At 45.0% G+C, this 27,550-nt stretch overlaps 1 protein-coding gene across 1 annotated transcript in view; it reads left to right on the top strand.

Annotated features, from left to right (window-relative positions):
* LOC137657224 (NFATC2-interacting protein-like) overlaps positions 1-27,550 on the top strand; it is a 139,157-nt gene that overhangs the window by 36,378 nt on the left and 75,229 nt on the right. Inside the window, exons 5-6 of the mRNA XM_068391566.1 lie at positions 8,420-8,506; positions 20,155-20,299. Coding sequence (XP_068247667.1) covers positions 8,420-8,506; positions 20,155-20,299 — 232 coding nt within the window. The remainder of the gene's footprint in view (positions 1-8,419; positions 8,507-20,154; positions 20,300-27,550) is intronic.

Genomic DNA, 27,550 nt, shown 5'->3' with positions numbered 1-27,550 from the left:
TGCGGCAAGCATGCTACATGCTCTTCCTTTGTTGGACAGCGAGACATCAAGGACAACTTAACGTAGAGGATGAGAGAGACCTTACTGGAGAGATTCTTGATGTCAGACCCAGAGAGACCCATGTACACTAGCACCTCCATGAACACAAACTTCCACGTGCACAAGAACTTTCACATGCACAAGCACCTAATACCTTTACACATACGATCACCAAATGAAAGACATCAGCAGGCAAGATTGTCGCCATATTTACTATCCCCTTCACACACATGATGTAGAACACCTCCACAAGCATGATCGCCAGCTGAGAGTTCTACACACACACACTCCTGAGCACCTTTACACATGCGATCACCAGCTGAGGATTTCCCTGGGCAGGATTGTCACCATGCTCATGATCACTATTTGAGCATTCTCCATATGCACTTTTGTTGCCATGCTCACAAATGCCTATCCATCTACGTTTCCAAGCACCACCTTCACGCACATGATCTACTACACACTCATGATCTTCCCGCACACTGTCTCCTTTGCATGCATGATCACCTCTTCGTTGAGGTTTGTCCAAAGACTACAGAACTTCACGTGCTGTGTTGCCATATGTAAAGTCTCCATGAGATAATTCTTCACTTGCAAGGTCCCCATGCGTAAGATGTTCACGTAGGCAATCTTAATGAGTAGTGGCCACAGGCAGAGCTTCTACAGGCAATGTCTTCTCATGAAACTTCCTTGTGAGCTCTTGTCAAGCACCTGATCCCCGTGCACTAATTTACCTCACACAGGATCTCCATGTGTTAGATCTTTCTATGCTCATAAACTTCTGGTTAAATCACCAAGATCACTTTTTCCAGTTACTAGGTCTTTGTTTGCAGTCTTGCTAGTGCATACACCTCGTACGTGTTCTCCCAGTGGTATATCTTTGTGCGTTAAGTCTTCGTGTGACTTGTCCTCACACGATCATTTCCCAAGGGAGTGTTCATTAGAGAGAACTCCTTGCAGTCATGCTTCTCAAGATAGAATTCAGAGTTCCAGGAAAGATAGGGACCCAATTCACTCAGACAGGTCTTTGAGGTATTCCTCAAGTGAACATGATATTCAAGGCTCTAGATGATATTCTCCATTCATCATTCAGAATTGTGAGAGTGGGGCTGAGACAGGGATGTGTGATGTCGCCGTGGTTGTTTAACTTGTATGTTGATGGAGTGGTGAGAGAGGTGAATGCTCGAGTGCTTGGACGAGGATTAAAACTGGTAGACTAGAATGACCATGAATGGGAGGTAAATCAGTTTTTGTTTGCGGATGATAGTGTACTGGTTGCAGACACAGAAGAGAAGCTTGACCGATTAGTGACAGAATTTGGAAGAGTGTGTGAGAGAAGGAAGTTGAGAGTTAATGTGGGTAAGAGTAAGGTGTGAGATGTACGAGACGGGAAGGTGGTGCAAGGTTGAATGTCATGTTGAATGTAGAGTTACTTGAGGAGGTGGATCAGTTTAAGTACTTGGGGTCTGTTGTTGCAGCAAATGGTGGAGTGGAAGCAGATGTACGTCAGAGAGTGAATGAAGGTTGCAAAGTGTTGGGGGCAGTTAAGGGAGGAGTAAAAAATAGAGGGTTGGGCATGAATGTAAAGAGAGTTCTATATGAGAAAGTGATTGTACCAACTTTGATGTATGGATCAGAGTTGTGGGGAATGAAAGTGATGGAGAGACAGAAATTGAATGTGTTTGAGATGAAGTGTCTAAGGAGTATGGCTGGTGTATCTCGAGTAAATAGGGTTAGGAACGAAGTGGTGAGGGTGAGAACGGGTGTAAGAAATGAGTTAGAAGCTAGAGTGGATATGAATGTGTTGAGGTGGTTTGGCCATGTTGAGAGAATGGAAAATGGCTGTCTGCTAAAGAAGGTGATGAATGCAAGAGTTGATGGGAGAAGTACGAGAGGAAGGCCAAGGTTTGGGTGGATGGATGGAGTGAAGGGAGCTCTGGGTGATAGGAGGATAGATGTGAGCAAGGCAAGAGAGCGTGCTAGAAATAGGAATGAATGGTGAGCGATTGTGGAGTTCCGGTAGGCCCTGCTGCTTCCTCCGATGCCTTAGATGACCGCGGAGGTAGCAGCAGTAGGGGATTCAGCATTATGAAGCTTCATCTGTGGTGGATAATGTGGGAGGGTGGGGTGTGACACCCTAGCAGTACCAGCTGAACTCGGTTGAGTCCCTTGTTAGGCTGGGAGGAACGTAGAGAGTAGAGGTCCCCTTTTTGTTTTTGTTTCTTTGTTGATGTCGGCTACCCCCCAAAATTGGGGGAAGTGCCTTGGTATATGTATGTATGTATGTATCATTCAGAATCCTCAGCATGAAGTCTGCAACACCCAGTGTTCCAACTAGGAGATGCCCTTCTTATTTTACCATGTCTATGAGTAAGAATGAGGTACCTTTTTGGTCGCATGTTTAGTAGAAGGTCATCCCATGCTGATGTTTTATTGGATCACCCTAGTCTTCAGTGGATAAGCACCCCAAGGACATTTCTGTCCACAGGTCTTCACGACATTCTTCTGTGAGCCCTTCAGAGATATGGACCTCCGCCTTGTCAGCTAAGGTGCACGCAAGTACAAAAGGGCACCTCCAGGGCTACAAAAGAGGCAAGTCCTCTTGCTGTTGCTTTGACTTCAGATTACTGACCAGGTTTAATCTTAGGACTGAAAATAAGATAGGTGAAACCACAGGACCTCTCATTGGAACGAGTCAAGACCTCCCTGTTGCTGAGGGAGGAGTCCAGAGATATTATTGATCCGGCCTCACCAATCTCTGGACCAGCCCCGGCGAAAGCAGAAAGTCCAGAGACGGAGTTAACGTTTTTCAAGGTGTCTGTTGTTAAAGAGTTCAACCTTTGGGAGGCAACCAGAGCATTGGTCAATGTGGTATGACTATTGATCGTTGCTTCGGAACCCCCCAAGGTTCGAGGCCTTCCCTAGTGGAGCTTGGTCGAGGAACCTTAAATACTGTAGTGTTGATTCACAGATCTCCAGTCCGAGTAACTCGCTACGCTCGAGTTGTTTGATCAAGATCCTGCCTCCAATGCTTTCCCTTAAAGGGAGATTCTACAACCCTGAAGATGCCAGACCTTCTCTGCCAATTGATGCTGCAGTAAACGAAACAGCAGAAACTTAAGAAGAGAGAGTTGGGACAGGGGGAACTGGCCTTTCAGCATCAGATCTGCCTCCATGGAAACCACCTCCATGGCAAGCCTAGACGACCTGGTTAGACCACTGGTCTTAGGTGGTGGCTTCTTCTCTACTTCTTAGGATTCAGTAACTGCTGAGATCATCAACATCATTTCCTGTGCCTATTGACACAAAGGGCCTCGGTTAGATTTCTCCAGTCGTTTCTATCTAGAGCTTTTAAATCAATAATTCTCCATTCATCATATGCTCCATGTTTCATAATCCTCAGCCATGTAGGCCTGGGTCTTCCAAATCTTCTAGTGCTTTGTGGAGCCAATTTGAGAACAAGAAGAAATTGATGGACCTAGCTCTGGGAAGAGTGGAAATGGTCACATTCGTACCCCCATCAGTCAGCCAACTAAGTGGTCCAATTGGGTTCATAAATAGAGAGACGCAGTAGCTGTGAAATTCGTTAGGCAGACTGGACAATGGGATTCTCTAGCACTCTGAAACTCTATAGTAATTTAGAACCAAGCCCTCTTCTCATCTTGTGGGGAAGAGGACACAGTGGAGGGAAAACAAGTGAAGTCTCTAATCAGGCAATCACTTTTAAGGTTGCAACTGCAGCTAAGGCAACTATTACCAGGGCCTACAGCTAAGAAAACTACCAGAACGGCAGCGACAACCCCTCTGAAGTTTGCTTTAAAGAAGATGCTAGCTGCGTTGTTGAACAGGGCTCTTACTTCAATCCTTTCTACCTCTACCTGCTCTGGCTAATCCTGAAGAGGTAGGGGTAGGAGAGGAGCCACTGCCACAAGTGGGGGATGCCTGTCAATTCCTTGGGCAAGGTGGAAGCATCACAGGTGGATATCCTCTCTTGTTCATTGGCTCTCATCCTTCTTTCACTTGGACCCTGATGAATTTCTCATCGTATCTCCCAACTTCTGACTATGCCCCCGGACTTTGACCGTAGGTAAAGAAAATGCGGGAGTAGGATGTCCAGACTTTTACAGTTGTCTCTTCCTAGCAAAAAGTCTCCACCCTGAATGAATTAGTGTTGCAAACTCCCTTCAAACTGGAGATGGCAAGCACTATACAAAATGCCAGCAGGAGGAATGACTTATGCTATCAGTGGATCTGAAAGACGTACTTTCAGATCCCAATTCTTTGGTCCCTCAGTTCGAGGGGAAGATATACCAACTCAAAGTTCTGTGCTTTGGACTGGCTACCACAGCCAAAGTTTTCACTTGCGTGTACTGTCTAGACCTATGCTCATGCCAACAGCATTTGTCTGTTGCGAGACCTAAATAGCTGGCTGATTCTGTCCTCTGGGAGGCTGTTGCTTCAAGACCAAGACAATCTCTTTGCCTTTTGCCATGATCAGGTGATTGTGGTAAATTGCTGAGAAGTCTAGTCTCTCACGCAATCATATAATGGACTACCTGGGAATGCTGATAGATATGGAAGCATTGTGAGTGTTTTCATCAGACAACCATGTCAGGTGACTCAGTAAAGTATCCTGACCTTTACTCTAACCAAGAACTACCAGCTCGACAGTGGTAACAGTTACTAGGACATCTCTCGTCTTTGGAGAAGCTTTTTTGGCATGGACAACTACATCAGTGGTGTCTGAAGAGACACTGTCAGCTTTGTGTGATCACCCTCACCATCTTGTTCCAGTGGAGTAAGAGGTATGGAACGATCTAGCCTGGTGGCTAGTAGATTAGAACCTCATCAAGGGGACTCCTCTACAGTGTCCTCCGAAAATGCTGCTATTTATATATATATATATATATATATATATATATATATATATATATATATATATATATATATATATATATATATATATATATATATATATGGAATGGGGTGCACACCAGAGGAACTTGACCTCCTCACGATACTGCTCTAAAGAAGAGACATGCCTGCACATCAACCTGCTGGAAATGAAGGCAGTACTCTATCTGCAAGCATTTCAACACTGCCTGGTAGGTCACTCTCTGACGTTGATGAGTGACAATCTGACTGTAGTGGCATACATCTACAAGCAAGGAGTTACTGATTCACAGCATCTTTGCTAGTTGGCGAGACAGATGCACATTTGGGTGCTCAACAAAACCGTGGAGCTGACAGAAAGATTAATTTCAGTCAAGGTGAATGTAATTGCTGGTAAGCTCAGTTGCCAGGGACAAGCAATAGGAGCAGAGGGACCCATTCATCCTCTAATGGGGAACAAACTTTTGATCTACATTTCATAACACAGCTCAGCATGAAGCTCCCTGTCTTCTATTAACCATTTCCAGACCTGTCAACAGCCAAGGAAGATGCCTTCCAACATCTGGGGGACAAAGCAAATGTTTACATTTTTCTGCGTTCTGCCTGATTCGAAGGGTACTCAACAGGGTGCTGACTACCCCAAATCTTAGACTGTCCGTGGTAGCTCCCAAATAGTCACAGACTGGATGGTGCCTAGACCTTCTGATACTTTTCGTCAAGGTACCGAGAGAATTAAGCACCATTATTGCCCAACCTGCTTTGTCAATCCCACCCACAGAGGTACCACAATAGAGTGACATCCCTTTCACTTCAGTGTTGGAGACTATCCAGCATCTCCTCTGAACAAATGGCTTTTCGCAAGGCACTACACTGATGTCTGGATATTTGAGGTCTTCAGCAGATGAACACCAAGGAAAGCAGGCCATCTTCTGAATATGGTACTTTTCCAGTTGGAGGCTTTCTGCACCTGATAGCGGTGATCCTCATCTACCTTTACTGTGAGAAGCTTCTCTCAGTCTCAGCAGTAAGAGGATATCACTCAGTTTTGAGCCAAATCTGTAAAATTAAGGACTTGGATCTTTCCTCTTTGTGAGAATTATCTATGTTCATGAGGAGCTTTGTGCAGTCTTAACCTCCTAGGGAACTCAAGCTGACTGCAAGGATCATCACCCAAGTCCTCAGTGGCCTCAAGAGGATCCTCTATGAATCTTTCAAGTCAAGCGTCTGACTCCAAAGATGGTCTGCCTCCTTGCCTTAGCCTCAGCGAAGCAAGTAAGGGAACATCACTGCATGTCAAATGTCACCAGTGATACAGAGGGTTCGAAAGGTTTTTTTCCTTTGTTCCGTAGTTTGTTGTGATGACTCAGAACCCTGGTGTTCATGACCTTAGGTTTGATTCCTTCACAATCTTCTCCCTTAGAATTGTGAGCAGTGATCCAGATGATTTGTTTCTATGTCCTGTGATGCCACTGCATTGCTACTTTTATTGGCACAGGTTGGCTCAAGAAAATCTCTATTAATACCATTTCCGTGGGATTTAGAGGAACTATTAGGGGAGCTGATTTGGCTGAGGATCCAGAAGAAGCCTCTCATGAAGTCAGAGGAATTGGTTCTACGCTAGCTTCAGCAAGACCATGTCAGTAGTGCAGGTTATAAAGGCTGGAGTCTGGAGATGCCGGACAACCTTTAAGACCCACTATCTGCAATAGTATACCCACAAGTCCTTAGACACTTTTTTGCTGGCACCTGCGGTAGTTGCTCAGAAGGCTGTGTAGCAAACCTAGCTCCTTCACAGTACAAGAAGCATATGGTCTAAAAGAGCAGTTGTGACATGAAAGTCTATTATGAAAGGTGTGAATATCTGGCCCTTTTTCCTTTTTTTCTCTCCCCTCCCCTGGTGTGCTGTTGTTTGATGGATAAAACGTAGATGCAGGTAAACTTCTGTACCGAGCAACTTTTATATTCATGTAGATATAGAAGTATCTCCCCCTTCCTCCTTACAAGGGGGAAAAGGGACATGAATGTTTATAACCCATTACTTCAAACTGACTATACCTTTCGGACATCGTATCCTCCTAGGATCTACTGTAAGTTCTTCCGTGACCTTCTGTCTTTCAAGCGAAACCTAGCCTATCACCTGAGAATCTTTTATCAAGTTGTTAGGAGATGGACATGTGCCAACACTCCAACTTCTTCAAGTCCAAGTTTTCGAACATTCTTGGATTTTAAACCAGGCAGCTTGGTTATGATAATTTGTATTAATCCTATCTATAAAAACCTTAGCCCTTATACATCCACCCCCAACCATCCCACAAGTTAAAGGTGTAGATCAATTGGCTACTAAGTGTGCCGGGAATGTCGGCGCCGCCCGCTACTAACTACCAACATCTCATAATGAATTTTAACAACCTATTTACAGCTATATTGGAATCATACTCCTAATAAAAGAATCTTGTTTGTATAGACAGGAAAACTATAAATTTAGAATTTTGGTTTTTCTCTTATATGTTAAACCCTCAAAGATTAGGATTTTGTCACAAAACTTTATAATTTTTTTTCATTAAGAAAGTAAAGATGAGAGAAAAATAGTTATTAAAGCAATCCAAACTTAAATGTACAAGCTATTGGATATAAAGAATCTATTGGTCATATTTTATCAATTAAAGTATTTATTTTTGTTTGTTGGAATGACATGTAGTTTTGTTGACTTACACTTATTTCTACATTCTCACATCTGAGTGGGGAAAGGGTAGAATTTTTATTTTTACCTTTCCAAGACTGAACTTAATCATGTGCATGAGAGATTAAAGAGAGTACCTCATAACAAAACAATTTAATACAGAATTGGCACTTTCTTTTTTATTCAAAATCATATTATTCAGAGATGATATATGATAGAAATAAGGTAAATATACATTACCTAAGTACAGTAATGGGAAAGAATTCTAAAGCAAAAAAAGCAGTCTTATTTGTATGGTAAAGCACTGTGATTTTCAAAGAAAATGTGAGAGAAGGAAGAGGCAGTTAGTATTAGTTGTTTAATTAAAAAAAAAAGTAAAATTGTGCAAATTGTAAAAATCAAAGGTATAGGCAGGCTTGCCCTAAGTGGTCAAGATGATTGAGTGCACTCTGTATTTTGAAAATTATTTATGTATCTTCCAGTATATTATTTAGATGTGATGATAGGATGCTTGGAATTCATCTTGAATAGTTAAGATTTTAGCAGCTAGGCTAAACGTTTCTTTTATCGTGAAGAGAACTTGCTGTTGATATGCTTCGACATAATCTTAACTGTAGTCACTTGAAGGAATGTGATAACTAGCCTACGCCTAGTTCAGTGCAAGGCTCTTCATAACCTCACTCACAAGGTTGTAAACAATTTTTCTTCAATGTGTTTTTTTTCATACAATCAATTTATTGGAATTTTGTATGCAGTATGTTTGTTCAGAAAATTTTATTTTATATTTTATTCTGCGATGCATTGAAGGAGGAAGGCAGAGAAATCAACGAAGTAGAAATCAGTCTAGGCGAGCCAACATTAGTAATTCAGTATCTACTTCGCAGTCTTCACAAAGTACAGTATATCTTTTCCAATATTTTTATTACTTATACATTTTCTAGTTTGGCTTGAATATATGCTTTGGGTATTGTTTATTGTTAGATACAATTTTCATGTTATTTTAAGGTTAACTTGTAGTCAGGATACTGTGTTCATCCTCTTAATGTAGTTAGTTAATTCTAATAATATAGCTATTTCAGGTTTATAGTTTGTGACTTGCTATTGATGTTGGTGTTGCACGAGTCTTGAATATATTTTGGTAGCTTATTAAGTAGAATTAATCGTAGTTCAAATTTTGTTGGAGAAATTTTTTAACAGGATTATTTGTCTTATATTGAATGCTGCAGATAAGAGTCTAATAAGGTGGTATAGTAGTTTTGTGACTTATAATTCATACAGTAGTTGTTATGACTTTTAATTCTTTATTTGGTCTATTGTTGCTATGGGTTTTAATGGGCCACCATTCAAATCCTCTCTGCTGTGTTGTAGCATTTTACTTTCACTATGATGTTCAAACATATGAGAGGCGAGAGTTGCATCTCAACTAGAAGAGAGGATGTGGCCACGTCACCAAATTTAATTTTCATTTTTGCCCATATGCATGGTATAAGCCAAGAAACAATATGCAATGCGCTTCTTTCCTCACTTCATCCTACTCATATAAAATTTGGTACATTTTAATCTCAGAGTAATGGTCTACTGATTACTAGGTTCAGTTGGATAACTTTGCTTTATCAAACTGGGACAATGTGCTATTCCTAATTGATGTGAATGATGACATGGAACTGGTTACTAATTGCTAGTGTTCGAGTATAGATACAAATTAGTTTTGTATGAGTGAGTCTAATTAGTATCCCTCTAATTTGAAGGTCACTTCATGAGTGGCAAAGGAAAGGACAAATCCTTGTGCTACCTCTCAGTGTCCTAAGGGACAAATATGGTCAGTGCCAAAACCCCTTCTCCCAAGCCAGGATCTAGGGCACCAGGAAGTGGTTTCTCAGCAAGTAGATCTATGGGTTCAACCAAACCCCCAATCCTTAACCTCTGTGGATCGTAGGGGGGTGTTCACTAATGAAAACCATCAAGCTGAGACTGTGGCTGGAACTGGGGACCCATAGATAGCTCCTAGTCTTTGATGCTTCCACCAAGTTACAACAATCCTATAGTTAGAAAAATAGGATGCTATAAGCCCAAAGGCTCCAACAGGGAAAATAGCTTTGTGAGGAAAGGATATAAGGAAATATACTACAAAAGGAGTTAAAGAATGATAACATTAAAATAGATCTATTATATGAATTATTAAAACTTCAGAATAACATGAGGAAGAGAAATAAGACATCATAGTGTGCTTGAGTGTACCCTTAAGGAAGAGAACTCTACCCCAAAACAGTGGAAGACCATGGTACAGAGGCTATGGCACTACCCAAGACTAGAGAATAATGGTTTGATTTTGGAGTGGCCTTCTCTTAGAAGAGCCGCTTGCCATAGCTAAAAAGTCTCTTCTACCCTTACCAAGAGGAAAGTAGCCACTGAACAATTACATTTCAGTAGTTAATCCTTTGAGCGAAGAAGAATTGACCTTGCTAATGATTTTTAACTGTAACATACCTTCATGTACGTATTTTTAAGTTTATTTTTAGCCAATATTTGAAAAATTATATAAGTATATTCTATTATCTGTACTGATGGTCTAAAAGGATTGTGAGGTTTTAGATTTGTCATTGGAACAAGGCTCTCTTAGCAGTTGCAACTCTCCATTTTGTAAAGCATGTGATGTTTATAAATGATAACAAATTGCATGTTCTGAGTGCAAATATTTCATGGATCAAGGTCATACTTATATTGTGTAGGAGACAAAAATATAACAATTTCAGTGAAATTCTGTGGAATTCATGTGTTATGTATTTTTAAATGAAGAGACTTGGCTGAAATAAGAAATAAAAGAAATTCATGTCATGAAAGAACCCTTGTTCCTGCTTGAAAAAAGTTCTGATGAATAAAACAAATAAGCAAAGTGTCCCCTCCCAGTTGCCACTGCTTTTATTTGTGTTTTGATGGTCCCTTCTACTGGGGGCAATGCAGTATTTAGCATGTGAATTCCAGAAATTTTCAGTGGAATAAAAAAGTTATTTTTATGAACCTCTTTTGGTGTTCATATTGCTTCTTCGCTAGAAGCTCGGTTTATCAACATTCACCCCTAAAATGAAAAAATATCCATTTTCTTTCATTTCAAATCAGTAGATGTATGTATCTAATAAAGTAATGAGACACTAATGGTCATTGGTTAGTAGTAAAGCACAAAGGCCTTGGATATTACAGTTTCTCTGTATATATATCAGTCCAACTCGTCATACACCTCTTCAAGATTGTGATAGGTTTTTATTCCTTTTTAATTTTTATTCTTCTAGATTTGTTGGTACTTACGTCACAGAACTAGTACTGTGATTTAAATTACCCTTGTGAGGCATGTGGTTCTTCTCAAGGAAAGTATGTTTCAAGTTCAAGTGTTAATGAAATTTACTTTTGGTTCAGGGGAATTTCAGAGAATACTAGAGTAGTTTTTTTTATATTGGGGATTATGACAAATATGACACACCAGCACTGTTTTCTAATGTACACTTAACCAGCTAATTTTTTATAGTGATAGGTTTCAAAGCTCTTAACTTACTTGGCATCCTCTTTTTAATCCCAGATGACCAGCGAATTTTCACTTGTAGGCAGTAAGTTTAATCTTCCCTGGCTGATTTCTAAACCTAACTAGACTTCCTCCATTGGGGATAGGGTAATAGTGTTCCATTTAGTAGAGTTCTGAATGTTCACTGTGCATTACAGAGTCCAGATTGTATTGCAAAGCTTCGACTTCTTCCAGTGCTTTAGATCTTTCTGGATTTCAGAGTAGAAGACCAAGTTAGTAGTCTGGATCTTGACCGCTCTTTAAACAGTCCTTTGTTTCATTTGTGGATGGTTTTCATATTGTATGATTCTCTTATCTGTTTTAATGTTGTTTGTGATATTTTAGCTAAAGCTGAACTATTTCATCACATTTTGAATGGTAGTGTATTTCGTTTGCTTGCAAGCTCGACCACTTGCTCATCACAGGTTAACCTTAGCTGGGAATAATAGATAAATTATTTTTTTTTACCAAAATTGGTCTTACAAGTAAGAAAATAGTACATTTTCTTTTACATTATAAAAATTGAATACTTGTTCTTCATAACTTAGTTTTGTTCTAACACGAATACTTACCTCGAACTACTTTCTTAGGAGTTACCTGTAATCTCCTCTCTACCGACGTGTAGGATACCCTAAAACCCGTTTTCTATGGAGGGCTATCTCGGGCGTAAGAGAACGTGCCCCGAGGGTAGCTTTTGCGCTAGGTCGAGGTCCGCCTGGGTCGTGACCGTCAGTAAGTTCTCTGGTCGCGACGTGTCACCACGTCGCTCTCGTTCTCTCTCGACCCTTTGTGTGCGCCGCGTGTGTCCCACGTGTTTACCGCGTGGTAACTTGTGCTCATCCCTTGTGTTCCTGTGTGTTCACTACCCTTCCTTGTGCTTCCCAAGTGTATTCCTTTGATTCCCTGCGTTCCTGTGTCTCGTGTTTGTGCGTTATGGAGCAGATCCGCCGTTGTCCTGGGCCTAGAGCCGGAAAATCGTGTGGAGCGTTCCTCTCCAAACCTGAAGTGGACCCTCACTCCCTTTGCTCTTCCTGTAGGGGCAAAGTTTGTTCGTCTTCGGATACGTGCCTCGAGTGTGTTGGTTGGAGTGATATTCAGTGGGTGCGTTACGGCATGAAGAAGAGGAAAGCGTCGAAGCGTTCACCCAGGAAAGCTAGTGTTTCTTCGCCGCTACCGTCGCCCAGTGAACGGTCCGACGGGGCTTCTGTCTCTCCTTCCCCTACCCAGAGTAGGGGATGAGGTAAGTCCATCGTGGGGAAAGAACCGAGCGTTCTTCCCCAGGAGTCTGGTGAATGTGAAGTGGGGGTCGCGGGGCCTTCTCGGGCTAGTGAGGAGCCCGGTAGTGCTGTGTCAGGGAGCTCTGGAGACTCGGCCCTTGTGCTTGGGGGCCACGTTTCCTCCGATGACCCTTGTGGTGTAGCAATGTTGTTTCTGTGTCTTCGCCCCCTTCGTGGGCCTGTGTTTCAGGTTCTTCGGCAGGCGGCGACAACCAGGGTAAGTTAGGTTCCGCAGGGAGTGATGCCTTCGGTTGGAAGCTTCCTAAGACACCAGGTAGGTCCCCTATGCAGATGGAAGAGGGCTTGGATTCCTGGTTCCCTAGTGTTGGGCGCCAACCCTCGTTTCCAACCCCTCTCACGGAAGTCCCTGAAGCCTTCCTGCAACCCTCTACCTCGGGTACACAACGAGTCGCGAAGTCCCCCGGGGTCCCCGCTCCCGCCCGCCGTACGGTAGGTACAGTGACGTCGGGCTCTTCGGAGGAGTCTTTCTCGTCGGGAGAAGAAGCCAGAAGGAGACATCGGCGTTGGAGGGAGCGGTCCAGGAGCAGGCGTTCCCGCTCAAGATCACGTTCCAGGTATAGCAGGAGGCGCTCCCGTTCTCCACGAAGGAAACACAGGAGGAGTAGGTCACCCGATGGCGATTGGGTTTTCGTACCCCGTAAGTCGGAGATACAGTGTTCCCCGGACCGGCTGTCCAGGGAGTTCTCGCCAAGGAGACCATCCTCCAAGCATAGATATGACCCTCGCAGGGAGAAACGCGAGAAGGACTCGGCAGGAAGGCGTAAGACCGCGAAGCCTCCGGTTCACCCTGCCCAGCGGGGGGAACCGCGCTTCCTTACGGGCAGCCTGGCCGAACCAGCCCAGCTGGTGCGGCCTTCGGACTTTAAGGAACGGTTTCCGCTGTCGGGTCAGCCCACGGGAACCGTGTCCTCGTCCTCCAGGGAACTGGATCGGACACTAGTCCTCGCCGGTTCAGCGATGCCTGTCCTAACCCCCGCCCCTGGTGCGGAGACCTCCGCCGGGGAGGACCAGTACCTCTGCAGGGGAGTTCCTGTTGTGCCAGGACCAAGGCGCCCGGTGGGAGTGCCCAGTGACCCGGCTCCCTGGGCTCAAGCCGAAGCTTAGGCCGACGGTAGAGAGGGTTCCCCGACGGAGGACTCGGCCTATAGAAGAGTGATTGGCCTAATCAGGAGGCATCACAAGATTGAAGAACCGGCAGCTACCGACGATGACTATTGGAGGTCCAGCCTTATCCGGCTGATGCCGGCCCCTGCCCAGCCAAAAACCTCCCTGGCTCTTCCTGTAGCCCGGGATCTCGTCCTGGGACAGGAGCACGTGGATAGAGTGGTGGCAGGTAATGCCGAAGCCCCCAAGACTCAGAGCTCTTCTAAGTTGCTCCAGGGGCTCAAAACGCAGAGCAAGGTCTATGTACCAGAAGGACGACGGCCGGGAGCCTGCAAAGTAGAACCTTCTCTCGACATTCTGGGGCAGGGCGTCTCGGAAGACAGAGCCTCTTCAGCCCCAGTCTGTTTTTCTCCATCGGAGGCTGCGATGATGGAGGAAATGTCTAGGGGCCTGGTACACGTCTCCTCTTGGCTAGACTGGTGGGCTTCCACCTTAGTAGGTGTGCAAGCTACCTTTGACCCCACAGACCCGGAACAGCAAAGCCTCCTGAGGGAACTTATCACCTCCGGGGGCAAGACTCTTAAGTTCCTGACTTACCAGTCCCTCGCCCTGACCGCGAATTGGGTGCTTCGCAAGAGAGACACCGTCCTGGCGAAGGTGTCCCGAAAGGTCCCAGACAGAGAGACGCGGGCCATGAGGAGCCTTCCTTTGTGGGGCGACTCCTTGTTCCCCTTAAAGGACTTGGAAACGATCATGGAGAAAGTGTCCAAAAGGAAAGATTTAAACACGCCCAGGCTTACGCCGGTAAGGAGACCGCCCTACAAGAGGTCAGTCTCAGACAGTGCCGCGACGTCTCAGGCCTCTCCTAGCATGACGAAGCGAGAAGCTCCTTCTTCCTCCTGGGCCTCAGCGCCTCAGGCCCCCCCCCCCCCCCCCCCCCCCCCCCCCGTAGAGGAGCCCCAGCAGCTTCAGCCTCCTTTAGAACAGGTTATTCTTCCTCCAGGAGAGGTCGTTCAGGCCGCTCCTCCAGGAGGAGATAGAGTGGGAGGCCCCCTATCCCTGCCCAAGCCTCAGGTTGGGGGATGCCTCAGACTATATTGGCAAGCATGGAAAGCTCACGGAGCAGAGCCCTGGACAGTGTCCGTACTGAAGGAGGGCTACAGGCTACCGTTCTTAGCAGAACCCCCCCCCCCCTCTAATTCCGGCCATCCGGTCGGAGTGGCTGGTTCCCAAGGATCCGTTGAAGAGAGCCGCCCTTCAAGAGGAGGTGTCCTCCATGTTGGAGAAGGGCACCATGGAGGAGATCCTACACCCAGGTCCAGGTTTCTACAGTCGTCTGTTCCTGGTGGAAAAAGCGACAGGGGGGTGGAGGCCGGTTATAGATCTGTCGGCCCTCAACAAATTCATAAGGAAGACAGACTTCAAAATGGACACCCCGAAGTCAGTCATGCTGTCCTTGAGGGAGAAAGATTACATGATGACCATAGACCTCAGGGACGCTTACTTCCAAATTCCGGTCCACCCCTCGAGTCGAAAGTTTCTCCGGGTGAAATGGGGTACCCAGATCCTGCAATTCAAGACCCTTTGCTTCGGATTGTCAACAGCGCCCCAGGTATTCACGAGAGTCTTCATGACAGTCAGTGTGGGCTCACGAATGAGGCATTCGCCTCATCCGGTAACTGGACGACTGGTTGCTTCTTTCCTTCGAAGGACGTCTTGAAAGAGCAAGGGATGAAACTTCTCACTAGATACCCTTCTGGGAAAAGCATTTCCTTCGGAAGACAGAATAAGCAATCTGAGGGAGATCCTTCGTCCGTTTCTGTCGGGGCAACCCAGGAGAGCGAAGGACTGGCAAAGACTAATAGGGCATCTGGTGTCGTTGGAGAAACTGGTTCCCCAGGGGAGAATCAGGCTCAGAGCCGTCCAATGGAACCTGAAGAACCTCTGGTGCCAACTGGACTCGCAACAAGAACTAATCCCAGTCCTTCCAAACACAATGCCCTTCCTGGAATGGTGGCATTGCCGATCGAACTCGCTCAAGGGGATGCCCTTCGCGAACGACCCTCCCGAGTTACTTCTGTTCACAGACGCCTCCAACCAGGGATGGGGAGCCCATCTCCTCGACGAGACAGCGAGAGGAACCTGGATGGACGGGGAAAAGAACCTACACATCAATGTCCTAGAGTTGAAGGCAGTCCAGAAAGCTTGCCTACACTTCGTAGATCTACTAAGGGGAAACACTGTGGCGTTGATGTGCGACAACGCCACAGTGGTAGCGTACATAAAGAAACAAGGAGGTTTGAAGTCAAGGGAATTGTGCGATCTCGCCCTAGAGATTCTAGATTGGGCAGAAACGAACCAGGTTGTGTTATTAGCAAGGTTCATCCCCGGGAAAAAGAACGTGCTGGCCGACGGTCTCAGCAGGATTGGTCAAATAGTAGGGACAGAATGGTCCCTCCTTCCAGAAGTAGCCAAGCTCATCATCCAACGTTGGCGTTCCCCTGTGATGGACCTCTTTGCAACCAAACTGAACGCGCAACTTCCCGTGTAGTGTTCTCCTGAACCAGACCCGAAGGCAGCCTTGGAGGATGCCTTTCAGCACAGGTGGGACAACCTAGACGTGTACGCTTTTCCACCCTTCATGTTGAGAAGGCAAGTACTCAACAGAGTAAGGACTGCCCAGAACTTAAGGAGGACTTTGGTAGCGCCCTGGTGGCCGGAGAGAGAGTGGTTCGCAGACCTAAAAGACCTGGCGAGTCAACCTCCGTGGCCACTCCCCGACAGGGCAGACCTTCTACAACAACCGCATTTTCTCAGATTTCACGACAACCCACAGTCTCTACGTCTTCACGCCTGGAGACTATCGAGCGACTCCTGAAGAAGGAGGGGTATTCATCAGCTACTGCTAAGAGGATGTCACTATACCTGAGAAGGTCGTCGGCAGCGGTCTACCAAGCTAAGTGGGCCTCCTTCACGAAGTGGTGCGCTTCGAGGCACATTAAACAACTCAAAGCCTTGGTCCCAGACATAGCGGATTTTCTGGTATATCTCAGGGACAAATTAGGAATGTCAATCCCAGCCATAAAAGGAGTACGAGCCGCCTTGGGTCAAGTCTTCCTCCTGAAGGGCATCGACCTGGGTTCCTCTAGGCACATCTCGATGCTTGTCAGGAGCTTCGAGCAGTCCTGCCCCCCACAGGCAGTTAGGGTACCTCAGTGGGACTTAGCTAGGGTCCTGAAGATGTTAAGTGGCCCCCCCTTCGAACCAATTAAAGATATCGTAGACAGGGATCTCACTCTCAAGACAGTCTTTTTGCTAGCCTTGGCTTCCGCTAAAAGAGTAGGGGAGATCCATGGGCTGTCGTATGACGTCTCTCATTCGAGGGGGTGGAAGGAAATATCTTTCAAGTTCGTTCTCTCTTTTGTGGCGAAGACCCAGAATCCAGCTGTCTGGGATCCTAAATTTGAAGGTTTCTCTCTGCCAGCCATCCCTAGGACGGGGAAGGCTGAGGATTTGAAATTATGCCCGGTCCGTGCCATTAGAAAATACCTTGAAAGGACGACTCATCTCCGGCCAGGCATCAAGAGCCTTTTCGTCTCCACGGGTGTTACTAAGAAACAGGTATCCAAGAACACCATTTCCTTCTGGTTGAGACAAGTTATTGCCAGGGCCTACAGGGAAGAAGCTCTGGCCTTGCCAGGCGTCCCCAAACCCCATGACATCAGGGGTCTGAGTACGTCCTTAGCCTTTGAGAAAAACATGGCAGTGGGTCAAATCCTTCGGGCAGGTACCTGGTCTAACCAGTCAACCTTTACTGCCCATTTCCTCAAGGACTACTCGAGGAAGTCCTTAGACGGGTTCTCCATTGGAACAGTCATCTCCGCTCTCCAAGTGGTTTAACGGTAAAAGCCCCAGGCTCAATCGTGGATAGTAAACCGGGAGACACAGGTTCGTTCCCTTTCACCCTATTCCCCGTTTTTCCCTATCCTTATCGGAGATAACCCTCTTGTAACCATTGGATAACACGTTTCTCCGCAACTACGTTACTGGATTCAACATTAGAAGAAGTTTTTCAAAGGGTGAGTACTTAGACACTAACGTGAGCTCTTTGTGTAGTTACCCTATCGTCCGTTTTCCTAGTATGTTTCGTTTATACCTAGGCCTCTTGGCTTCCGCTTACTGGGTCTGAAAGTCAGAAAGGCACTCCCGCCTCCTAAAGTGTAAGTCTCCTAAGAAAGTAGTTCGAGGTAAGTATTCGTGTTGGAACAAATAAAAAATTTTAAGTAATTTTTATTTTTCCTAACATACATACCGAGAACTACTTTCGGGTAATGGCCCTCCCTTCCTTCCCCGAGTGCTTCTCTGCCCTTGCGAGTATTGTGCAACATCCGAAGAACTTACTGACGCTCACGACCCAGGCGGACCTCGACCTAGCGCAAAAGCTACCCTCGGGGCACGTTCTCTTACGCCCGAGATAGCCCTCCATAGAAAACGGTTTTTAGGGTATCCTACACAAAACTCTGGTCGGTAGAGAGGAGATTACAGGTAGTTCTCGGTAAGTATGTTAGGAAAAATAAAATTTACTTAAAACTTTTGATTTTTATTTTATTCCTGGCAAGAAAAACAAAAAAGTTTTACATATTTCGTAAATCATTCTTTGTGAAGTCACGTCACATGTCTGGTGAGATATTTATGGCAGAAGGCAAGCTCGCAAATAGAGTAATTTCCTTTCGACACATTATTGATTTATATTTGTAATTCCCATTATTGAAACATCGAGTAACAATGCCAAGTATTTCAGAGGTCTGTACCAGTTATGAGTACAGTACTTATCATAACTTTAAGAAAAGACGTACTTTATTTCTGGTAATGATATAATTCTCTTGAAAGACAATTCGAGTGGTTTACTCGGTTGGCCATGCACACGCAGATACAGTTTGTAACCTGTGACAGTTCCGGCATGATTAGTGTCTTACAAATTTTCATTGAAAACTTCCCCACAATGTTCACTTTATATGCAGTATTTTCTATATAATAAATCAATTGAAATGTAGTAAGAACAGTGTTTGACTTAGACCAGACAAACAAATGGATACGGAACAGTGTGATTTAAACTGAGATATTTTGAATGGTATAAATAGGTAAAAAAAATTGGTGGCTTAAGTGAATTCAAGATTTTGATTTCAAAATGAACTTATCAAAACACAATGTCTAAAGAAATATGAATACATGATAATAACTATAATGAACTAAAAATTTAAATGCATTACTGAATGAAACTTTAAAGATGAAGGAATCTTAAAAATTACCTACGGAGACAGAGACTGTATTCATTTGATAACTAATATTAATGGTTATAAACGACCTGTACGAAAACTATGATATCCTATAACGTATTGGGGCTGATGTAATCTTTATTATGAAGGTGTTTTAAGTAAGTTCAGCAATTATGTAAACGATATTCCTTGTTAATTGTATGTGCGCATTCTCTCAATATAGTTGCGGGACCTTAAGATTAGCTGATCACTACCAATGGTAAAAAAAGTCTGTAATGGTTGATTGATAAAATGCTCCAAATAAATCTACGGTAACTTCACTTTTTAAGCTCTACATATGTCTAGATCAAGTTAACACTTCTGGTTTCTATCTTGGTCGTAAGTCTATGACTACTTTTACTCTATAGTACTCAGTGAGCAAGTAAGGGGTCCAGGGTACCCCACTCCAGGAAATCCTATGCTGGCCAGCTACCTAATCCTCAGGATAAAATTTTAACTGCTGTATTTCAGTTTTGCTGTGATCATTCTCCTATGTAAAGGACTCCGGTTTGTATAGTTAGAAAAAATATGAATTATCTCCAATTCCGTTATTTTTTATACTGTATTTTAATTCTATAGTTTACATATCTTTCCTATATTGACATCCCACCTCCATCAGTGTGTGGGAGTCAACAATATGAATAGTTCAACGTTGAACAAACTGCCTGGCGCTTCGCTTCTTGCCACTAACCACTAGAGTATCTCGCTGCTTCACTAGAGATAAGTGTCTATTAAGAGAAAAGAAAATGGTGAATATTATTTTTATAATTTGTCGGGGTAAATGTTGATAAACTGAGCTGAGCTCCTAGAAAAGAAGCAATATAAACATCAGGCAAGCACAGAATTAGAAAATTTATTATTAAAATTCCATTTTTAAACTAGATTGATTATTTTAATAGATACAGGATATTCATATTAGTTCCCACCTGCCTCCCTACTAACATTGTCTATGATTTTTTTTTTTTTAATACAGGGGCTTATACTTAATGAGAAATCAAAATGGAGACAACTGGGAGAGGATGCATTTTACTCTTCTATTCACTGAGGCTTCCTTCCAGAGTGAACAAATGGAGTTACTTATGTCATAGCAAAGAATTTACTTGTATTTTTCCTTTAAGAATTAATAGCACATGAATTCCAAGGAAGTATTGAAATGATTTTTCAAAATATGTTTTTTTCATGACAGCTATTTTTGTGAATTTTTAAAATTAACTGAAAAGTTTCTATGAATAATTCAAAGGGTTTTTTTCTTATATATCTTTAATCTTCTAGGATCTAGAAGAAACACAGCACGTCAAGCTAGGCCAACTGTGATTAGCTTGGATGTCACTTACTCAAGTGATGAATTGGAGGAAGAGATTCCATCTTCTCCTGAAAATCCACCGGATAATATCCTCAATTTTTCTATGAGTCCATGGTAATAATTTTTATGGTTGTTTGTCTATTCTTTATATTTATAGAGCTTGGTAACTAAGCTTAATAGTTTGCATAATATTGTGATATTATGGAATTTATGACCAAATGTTTGCTTACTGATGCTCATCGACTTCTGATAGTGTTTCTTTCTGATGTACCCATCGTAAGTTATAAATCTTGTTAGATGAATATGAATGTACAGCAATGAATAAGGGAAATGCTGATACACGAGGGATTATTGTCTTCGTGTCATGATTTCAAACCAAAGGGTTGCGTTCTATTTAGTGAATATGACTAGTTTTCTTTTGATCTTATTAGTCCCCCAGTGTAGCAACATCTACCACTCAAGTAATGTGTCCCCTTCTAGTTCTATTCCTTACATCTACCTCAATCCCACCCCATCCCACCCTCATTCCTCCTCACCATATCCATCCATCTGATCCGCTTATGCCCCACACTGCTCCTTCCCATCACTGGTATGGACTTGGCTATCGTGATTGGTTTCACCTCCTCTTCAAACAAGCTTCCTTAGCCTATCTTTTACATTTATACCACACATTCTTCTCATATCTTCATTCTTCCTCCTTTCCAGTAATGATATTCCAGCAATTCATCTCGGTTTTTTCTAACAGTTCTTTCTCTTGAGCGCCCAAGTTTCTGTTCCATATAATAGTATGGTCTTATAACTAATGAATCATCGTGTTGGTTACTTCTCTCCATTTTTGCCATGCTTCTTTCACCCTTTGTGTCATTACTTTCTTAGTAGCTTTCTCCTCTTATTATTGATCTGTAGTAGTTAATCTGTCCAATTTGGCTTATTACAGATTAAATGTAAAGGTAAAATTTTGACTTGATATTACTCACGTCAATGGTCGGATTCCTGATGCCATCCAATTTCATTATTAAAGTTTTTATTGGCAGTGATATTATTCTGTACCAAGTCATATAGGTAACACAAAGCTCTAGCTTTCACTACAAGAGTATCTTCACACTTAGTGACATTTTATTTTTTTAGATGGAATCACTCAACTGAATATCGTGTTTTTCAATATTAAACTTAGCCGGTGATCATATAAGCTGTCAGCTCTGCTGCCCGACAGAAAAACCTAAGGACAAAATACGCCAGCGATCGCTATACAGGTGGGGGTGTACAACAACAGCGCCATCTGTCGAGCAGGTACTCAAGTACTCCATGTAAACACAGAACCAATTTTCTCTCTGTCGTGCCACTGGCAAGACCTACTAAATACGCTGTTGCTTACTGGATTGATTTTCACAGATTTTGGTGAAGTACTCATTTCTAGTTATTAGCTTTTGCTTTGCAGAGGTTATCTTCAATACTTCCTTGCATTCTTTGATTGAATTTTGGATTATTTGTTGACGACTTGGATAGATTTTGAATTTCCCCTTTGACTAATTCAAGATGGCTGACCCTTCTCAAGTCCCTAAATACAGGAAGTGTAGTGCTAGGGACTGTTCAAGGCGTCTTCCGAAGGCCTCTATCGATCCGCACACCATTTGTTCCAATTTTCGGGGTAAATCCTGTCAATGGGAAGATCGGTGTGAGGAATGCGTTGGGCTTTCGGAATTCGATTTTCTCGAATTCCTTAAATATTCACGTAGGCTAGAGAGAGATAGAGTCAGGAGGAGTTCATCTCGCTCAGTTGATTTTTCCTCTCCCCATGCCCCACAACCTATTCCTTCCCCTGTAGTGGTTGCTCCTGATCCCCCTTCTAGCACTCAACAACCTTCGATGGCAGATATGATGCGTGCCATCCAGGCTCTGGGTGAGAGAGTCGAGTCATTGGCGAGTGACCGTAACCAACTCATGGCAGACGTCAGGGAGTTGAAGGGTAAGAGTGCAGTGGGTAGTGACCTAGTGAGTGGAAGTGTTGTGAAAATTGTTAGTGTTGCGCTTGAGGGTGCGTCTGTTCGTGCCTGTCGTCCTCTCAGTCCGGGACCTCTTGCAAGCTCCCAAGCCCAGGGGAGAAGCAATGTCGTACGACCAAAGGGTTCGACAGGCTTTAATCAGCGGACAGACGTTCCCTCCGTGGTTTCGGACGTATCTTGCCAAGATCGCCCCACCCACAAGAAGACGAGAGAGCCCATTTATTCCTCGTCTGCGGAAGATGTTTCTCGGCAGAAACAATGGACCAAGGTCTCACGACCTCTCAAACGCAAGGTCCCTTCCGCGCAAGTCCAACGGCCCAGTTGTAGCCACTGGGTCAGTTCGGACTCGCTGCAGTCTTCAGATGACTGCACACCTCCTAAGAGAGGCAAAGCGGTACCGCAACAGGCAGTAACACCGTCTGTTGCCGCACCTGCTACTGTAGACCCTAAGTGGGCTTTGCTGCAGACCAAGCAGACACAGTTGTCATCGTTAATGCAGGACTTTCGTGCGGAGAAGGTTGACGCTGCACCCGTTAGCCTACAACCAACCACGGTTGTGCGTCCAGTTGACGCTGAGGCTACCTTCTCCCGCACTCCAGCTGTGAGAGTCCCGCCACCCATGCGCACTGTACCCTGCCAGCCGCATGTTGACGTTCGCCGACGCACGGAACCCTCCGTTGACGTTCGTGAGTTACAACAACAACAACCTAAGTTGTTTTGTTTTGACGCGGTGCGTCAACCTCCGCAACCCACTGTGGTTACCCCTACTCGCCCACAGCAGACTATACAGTCGGGAGTAGACGCTTTGCGCCCCCGCGCAGCTATGGTTGTTGCCTGCTCTCAGACTGACCAACAGTGCAGTCACGCATGCACCCGTGCTGCCGGACTCAGCTGACCAGCCAATGCCTACTCCTTTGCCGCTTCCTCTTCAGCATTCAGACGATGGACTCTCTGATGATGACGACGCTGCACACCTTGACGACCCGCACACGGACATCGACGAACCCAAGACCACGCCTCCCTCCCTGGACTTTAGAAAAGTACTTGCACTGTTCAAGGACTTGTATCCAGATCAGTTTGTTTCTGCGGCCCCACGCTCACCTCCATCTGAGTTCGCTTTAGGCACGCAGTCATCCGCGCCTGCCTTTACGAAGCTCGTCCTCGCCCGCTCGTCCAAGAGAGCTTTAAGGGTGTTGGGAGATTGGATGCAGTCCAAGAAGCACCTGGGGAAGACAGCATTCTTGTTTCCCCCTTCGAAACTCGCTTCCAGATCGAGCGTCTGGTATGCCACGGGAGAAGTTCTCGGCTTGGGAGTTCCTGCCTCTGCCCAGGGCGACTTCTCAAGTCTAGTAGACTCTCCCCGCAGGCTGGCCATGAGACGCTCCAAGATTTGTTGGACTCCTTCAGATTTAGATCATCTGATGAAAGGAGTGTTCAGAGCGTTCGAAGTGTTTAACTTTTTGCACTGGTGTTTGGGAGCGTTGAGCAGGAAGACCTCCCCTTCTGACAAGGAAACTTCCATGCTCATTATGTCCTGCATGGACAAGGCCATCCGGGACGGTTCCAGTGAGCTTGCGGCTTCGTTCGTTTCCGGGGTCCTCAAGAAACGAGAAAACCTTTGCTCCTTCTTGTCAGCTGGAGTAACTCAATGTCAAAGGTCGAAGCTTATGTTTGCCCCTCTCTCGAAGTGCCTTTTCCCAGAGGAGTTGATCAAGGAGATTGCTGCCTCCTTGATTCAAAAAGACACGCATGACCTGGTTGCGTCATCTGCACGCAAAGCCACCCCTTTGCCTTCCGTGTCTAGACCCAGGATGGATACTCCAGCGTCAAGATTCATTCCGCCCTTTCGTGGCAGAGCCTCCAGCAGAGGAGGTGCTCGTGCCGAAGGGAAACGTGGGAGCAAGAAGAAAGGTACCAAGTCCTTTAGAGGCAGAGTCTGACTGCCACATTCTTCAGACAGCAGTGGGAGCCAGACTCAAGAACTACTGGCAGTCCTGGGAGAACAGGGGCGCAGATGCACAATCTGTGAAGTTGCTCAGAGAGGGGTACAAGATCCCATTCTTGCGCAAGCCCCCTCTAGCAACGACTCCCATCGACCTCTCTCCCAGGTACAGAGAGGAGGACAAGCGACTAGCTTTGAAGCAAGAGGTGTCTCTCTTACTAGAAAAGGGAGCGGTAGTCAAAGTCCGGGACCATCAATCCCCGGGCTTCTACAACCGTCTCTTCTTAGTGGTAAAGAAGACAGGAGGGTGGAGACCGGTGCTAGACGTCAGTGCTCTGAATGTCTTTGTCACCAAGCAGACGTTCGCCATGGAGACGGCAAAGTCTGTTCTAGCAGCGGTCAGGAAGGAAGACTGGATGGTCTCTTTAGACCTCAAGGACGCTTACTTTCACGTCCCCATCCACCCAGATTCCCAACCTTTTCTAAGGTTCGTTTACGGGAAGGTTGTCTACCAATTTCAAGCCCTGTGCTTTGGCCTAAGCACGGCGCCTCTTGTCTTTACGAAACTGATGAGGAATATTGCCAAATTCCTGCATTTAGCAGACATCAGAGCCTCCCTCTATTTGGACGACTGGCTTTTAAGAGCTTCGTCCAGTCGTCGCTGTCTGGAGAATCTAAAGTGTTCTCTAGATCTGACCAAGGAATTGGGTCTCCTGGTCAATATGGAAAAGTCCCAACTGGTCCCATCCCAAACTATAGTGTACCTAGGGATGGAGATTCACAGTCAAGCTTTTCGGGCTTTTCCGTCGGCCCCCAGAATCAGTCAAGCCCAAGGATGCATCCAGGACATGCTAATGAAGGACCGATGTTCAGTCAGACAGTGGATGAGTCTGATAGGGACGCTTTCATCACTGGACCAGTTCATTGCGTTAGGGAGACTGCATCTCCGTCCCCTTCAATTTCACCTGGCTGTTCACTGGAGAAAGGACAAGACGCTAGAAGCGGTCTCGATCCCTATTTCCGAGAAGATGAAGTCATCACTGACCTGGTGGAAGGACAACATCAACCTCAGAGAGGGTCTGCCACTGACTGTTCAGACCCCCAACCACGTTCTCTTCTCGGACGCATCGGACACGGGCTGGGGTGCGACATTAGACGGTCGGGAATGCTCGGGCACCTGGAACGCGGAGCAAAGAGCGTTACATATCAACTGCAAGGAGCTACTGGCAGTTCATCTGGCCTTGAAAAGCTTCAAGTCCCTCCTTCTAGGCAAGGTGGTGGAGGTGAACTCCGACAACACCACGGCCTTGGCGTACATCAACAAGCAAGGAGGGACCCATTCTCTGAAGTTGTACGAGATCGCAAGGGACCTCCTCACCTGGTCAAGACATCTAAACCTGTCTCTAGTAACGAGGTTCATTCAAGGCAACATGAATGTCATGGCGGACCGCCTCAGTCGGAAGGGTCAAATCATCCCAACAGAATGGACCCTTCACAAGAATGTATGCAAGAGACTTTGGGCCACATGGGGCCAACCTACCATAGATCTCTTTGCAACCTCAATGACCAAGAGGCTCCCAAATTATTGCTCGCCAATCCCGGACCCAGCAGCAGTTCATATAGATGCCTTTCTACTGGATTGGTCCCATCTAGACCTTTATGCATTCCCCCCGTTCAAGATTGTCAACAAGGTACTGCAGAAGTTCGCCTCTCACGAAGGGACAAGGTTGACGTTGGTTGCTCCCCTCTGGCCCGCGAGAGAATGGTTCACCGAGGTACTGCAATGGCTTGTGGACGTTCCCAGAACACTTCCGCTAAGAGTGGACCTTCTACGTCAGCCACACGTAAAGAAGGTACACCCAAGCCTCCACGCTCTTCGTCTGACTACCTTCAGACTATCGAAAGACTCTCAAGAGCTAGAGGCTTTTCGAAGGAGGCAGCCAGGGCGATTGCTAGAGCAAGGAGGACATCCACTCTTAGAGTCTACCAGTCGAAGTGGGAAGTCTTCCGAAGCTGGTGCAAGTCGGTATCAGTATCCTCAACCAGTACCTCTGTAACTCAAATAGCTGACTTCCTTTTATATCTGAGGAAGGAAAGATCTCTTTCAGCTCCCACGATCAAGGGTTACAGAAGCATGTTGGCAGCAGTCTTCCGTCACAGAGGCTTAGATCTTTCCAACAACAAAGATCTACAGGACCTCCTTAAGTCTTTTGAGACCTCGAAGGAGCGTCGTTTGGCCACACCAGGTTGGAATTTAGACGTGGTACTAAGATTCCTTATGTCAGAAAGGTTTGAGCCGCTACAATCAGCCTCCTTTAAAGATCTCACTTTAAAGACTCTTTTCCTCGTCTGCTTAGCTACAGCTAAAAGAGTCAGTGAGATACACGCCTTCAGCAAGAACATCGGATTTTCATCTGAAACGGCTACATGTTCTTTGCAGCTTGGTTTTCTAGCCAAAAACGAACTACCTTCTCGTCCTTGGCCGAAATCGTTCGATATTCCAAGCTTTTCTAATTTGGTTGGAAATGAACTAGAAAGAGTCTTGTGCCCTGTTAGAGCTCTTAAGTTCTATTTAAAACGAACTAAACCTTTACGAGGACAGTCAGAAGCTTTATGGTGTGCTATTAAGAAACCTTCTTTACCTATGTCGAAGAATGCAGTTTCCTATTATATTAGACTGTTGATACGAGAAGCTCATTCCCATCTGAATGAGGAAGACCATGCTTTGCTGAAGGTAAGGACACATGAAGTTAGAGCTGTCGCAACTTCAGTGGCCTTCAAACAAAACAGATCTCTGCAGAGTATAATGGACGCAACCTATTGGAGAAGCAAGTCAGTGTTCGCGTCTTTTTATCTTGAAGATGTCCAGTCTCTTTACGAGAACTGCTACACCCTGGGACCATTCGTAGCAGCGAGTGCAGTAGTGGGTGAGGGCTCAACCACTACATTCCCCTAATTCCATAACCTTTTTAATCTTTCTCTTGAAATGTTTTTTATTGTTGTTTTTGGGTTGTCCGGAAGGCTAAGAAGCCTTTCGCATCCTGGTTGATTTGGCGGGTGGTCAAATTCTTTTCTTGAGAAGCGCCTAGATTAGAGGTTTTGATGAGGTCCTTTAGTATGGGTTGCAACCCTTGATACTTCAGCTCCTAGGAGTCGCACAGCATCCTATGAGGATCGCGAGGCTCAGTAAGGAAGACGTACTTAAAAAGGCAGAGTAATTGTTCAAGTCGACTTCCTTACCAGGTACTTATTTATTTTATGTTTGTTATTTTGAATAACTGCTAAAATGAAATACAAGATACTTAGCTCTTAATAATGTAAACATGTAATGCTGGTCTCTACCCACCCCCCTGGGTGTGAATCAGCTTATATGATCACCGGCTAAGTTTAATATTGAAAAATTTTATTTTTATTAATAAA

The sequence above is a fragment of the Palaemon carinicauda genome, chromosome 18, assembly GCF_036898095.1.
Source record: "Palaemon carinicauda isolate YSFRI2023 chromosome 18, ASM3689809v2, whole genome shotgun sequence".
NCBI classification, from domain to species: Eukaryota; Metazoa; Arthropoda; class Malacostraca; order Decapoda; family Palaemonidae; genus Palaemon; species Palaemon carinicauda.
This window is presented reverse-complemented; position numbering and strand designations above follow the sequence as displayed.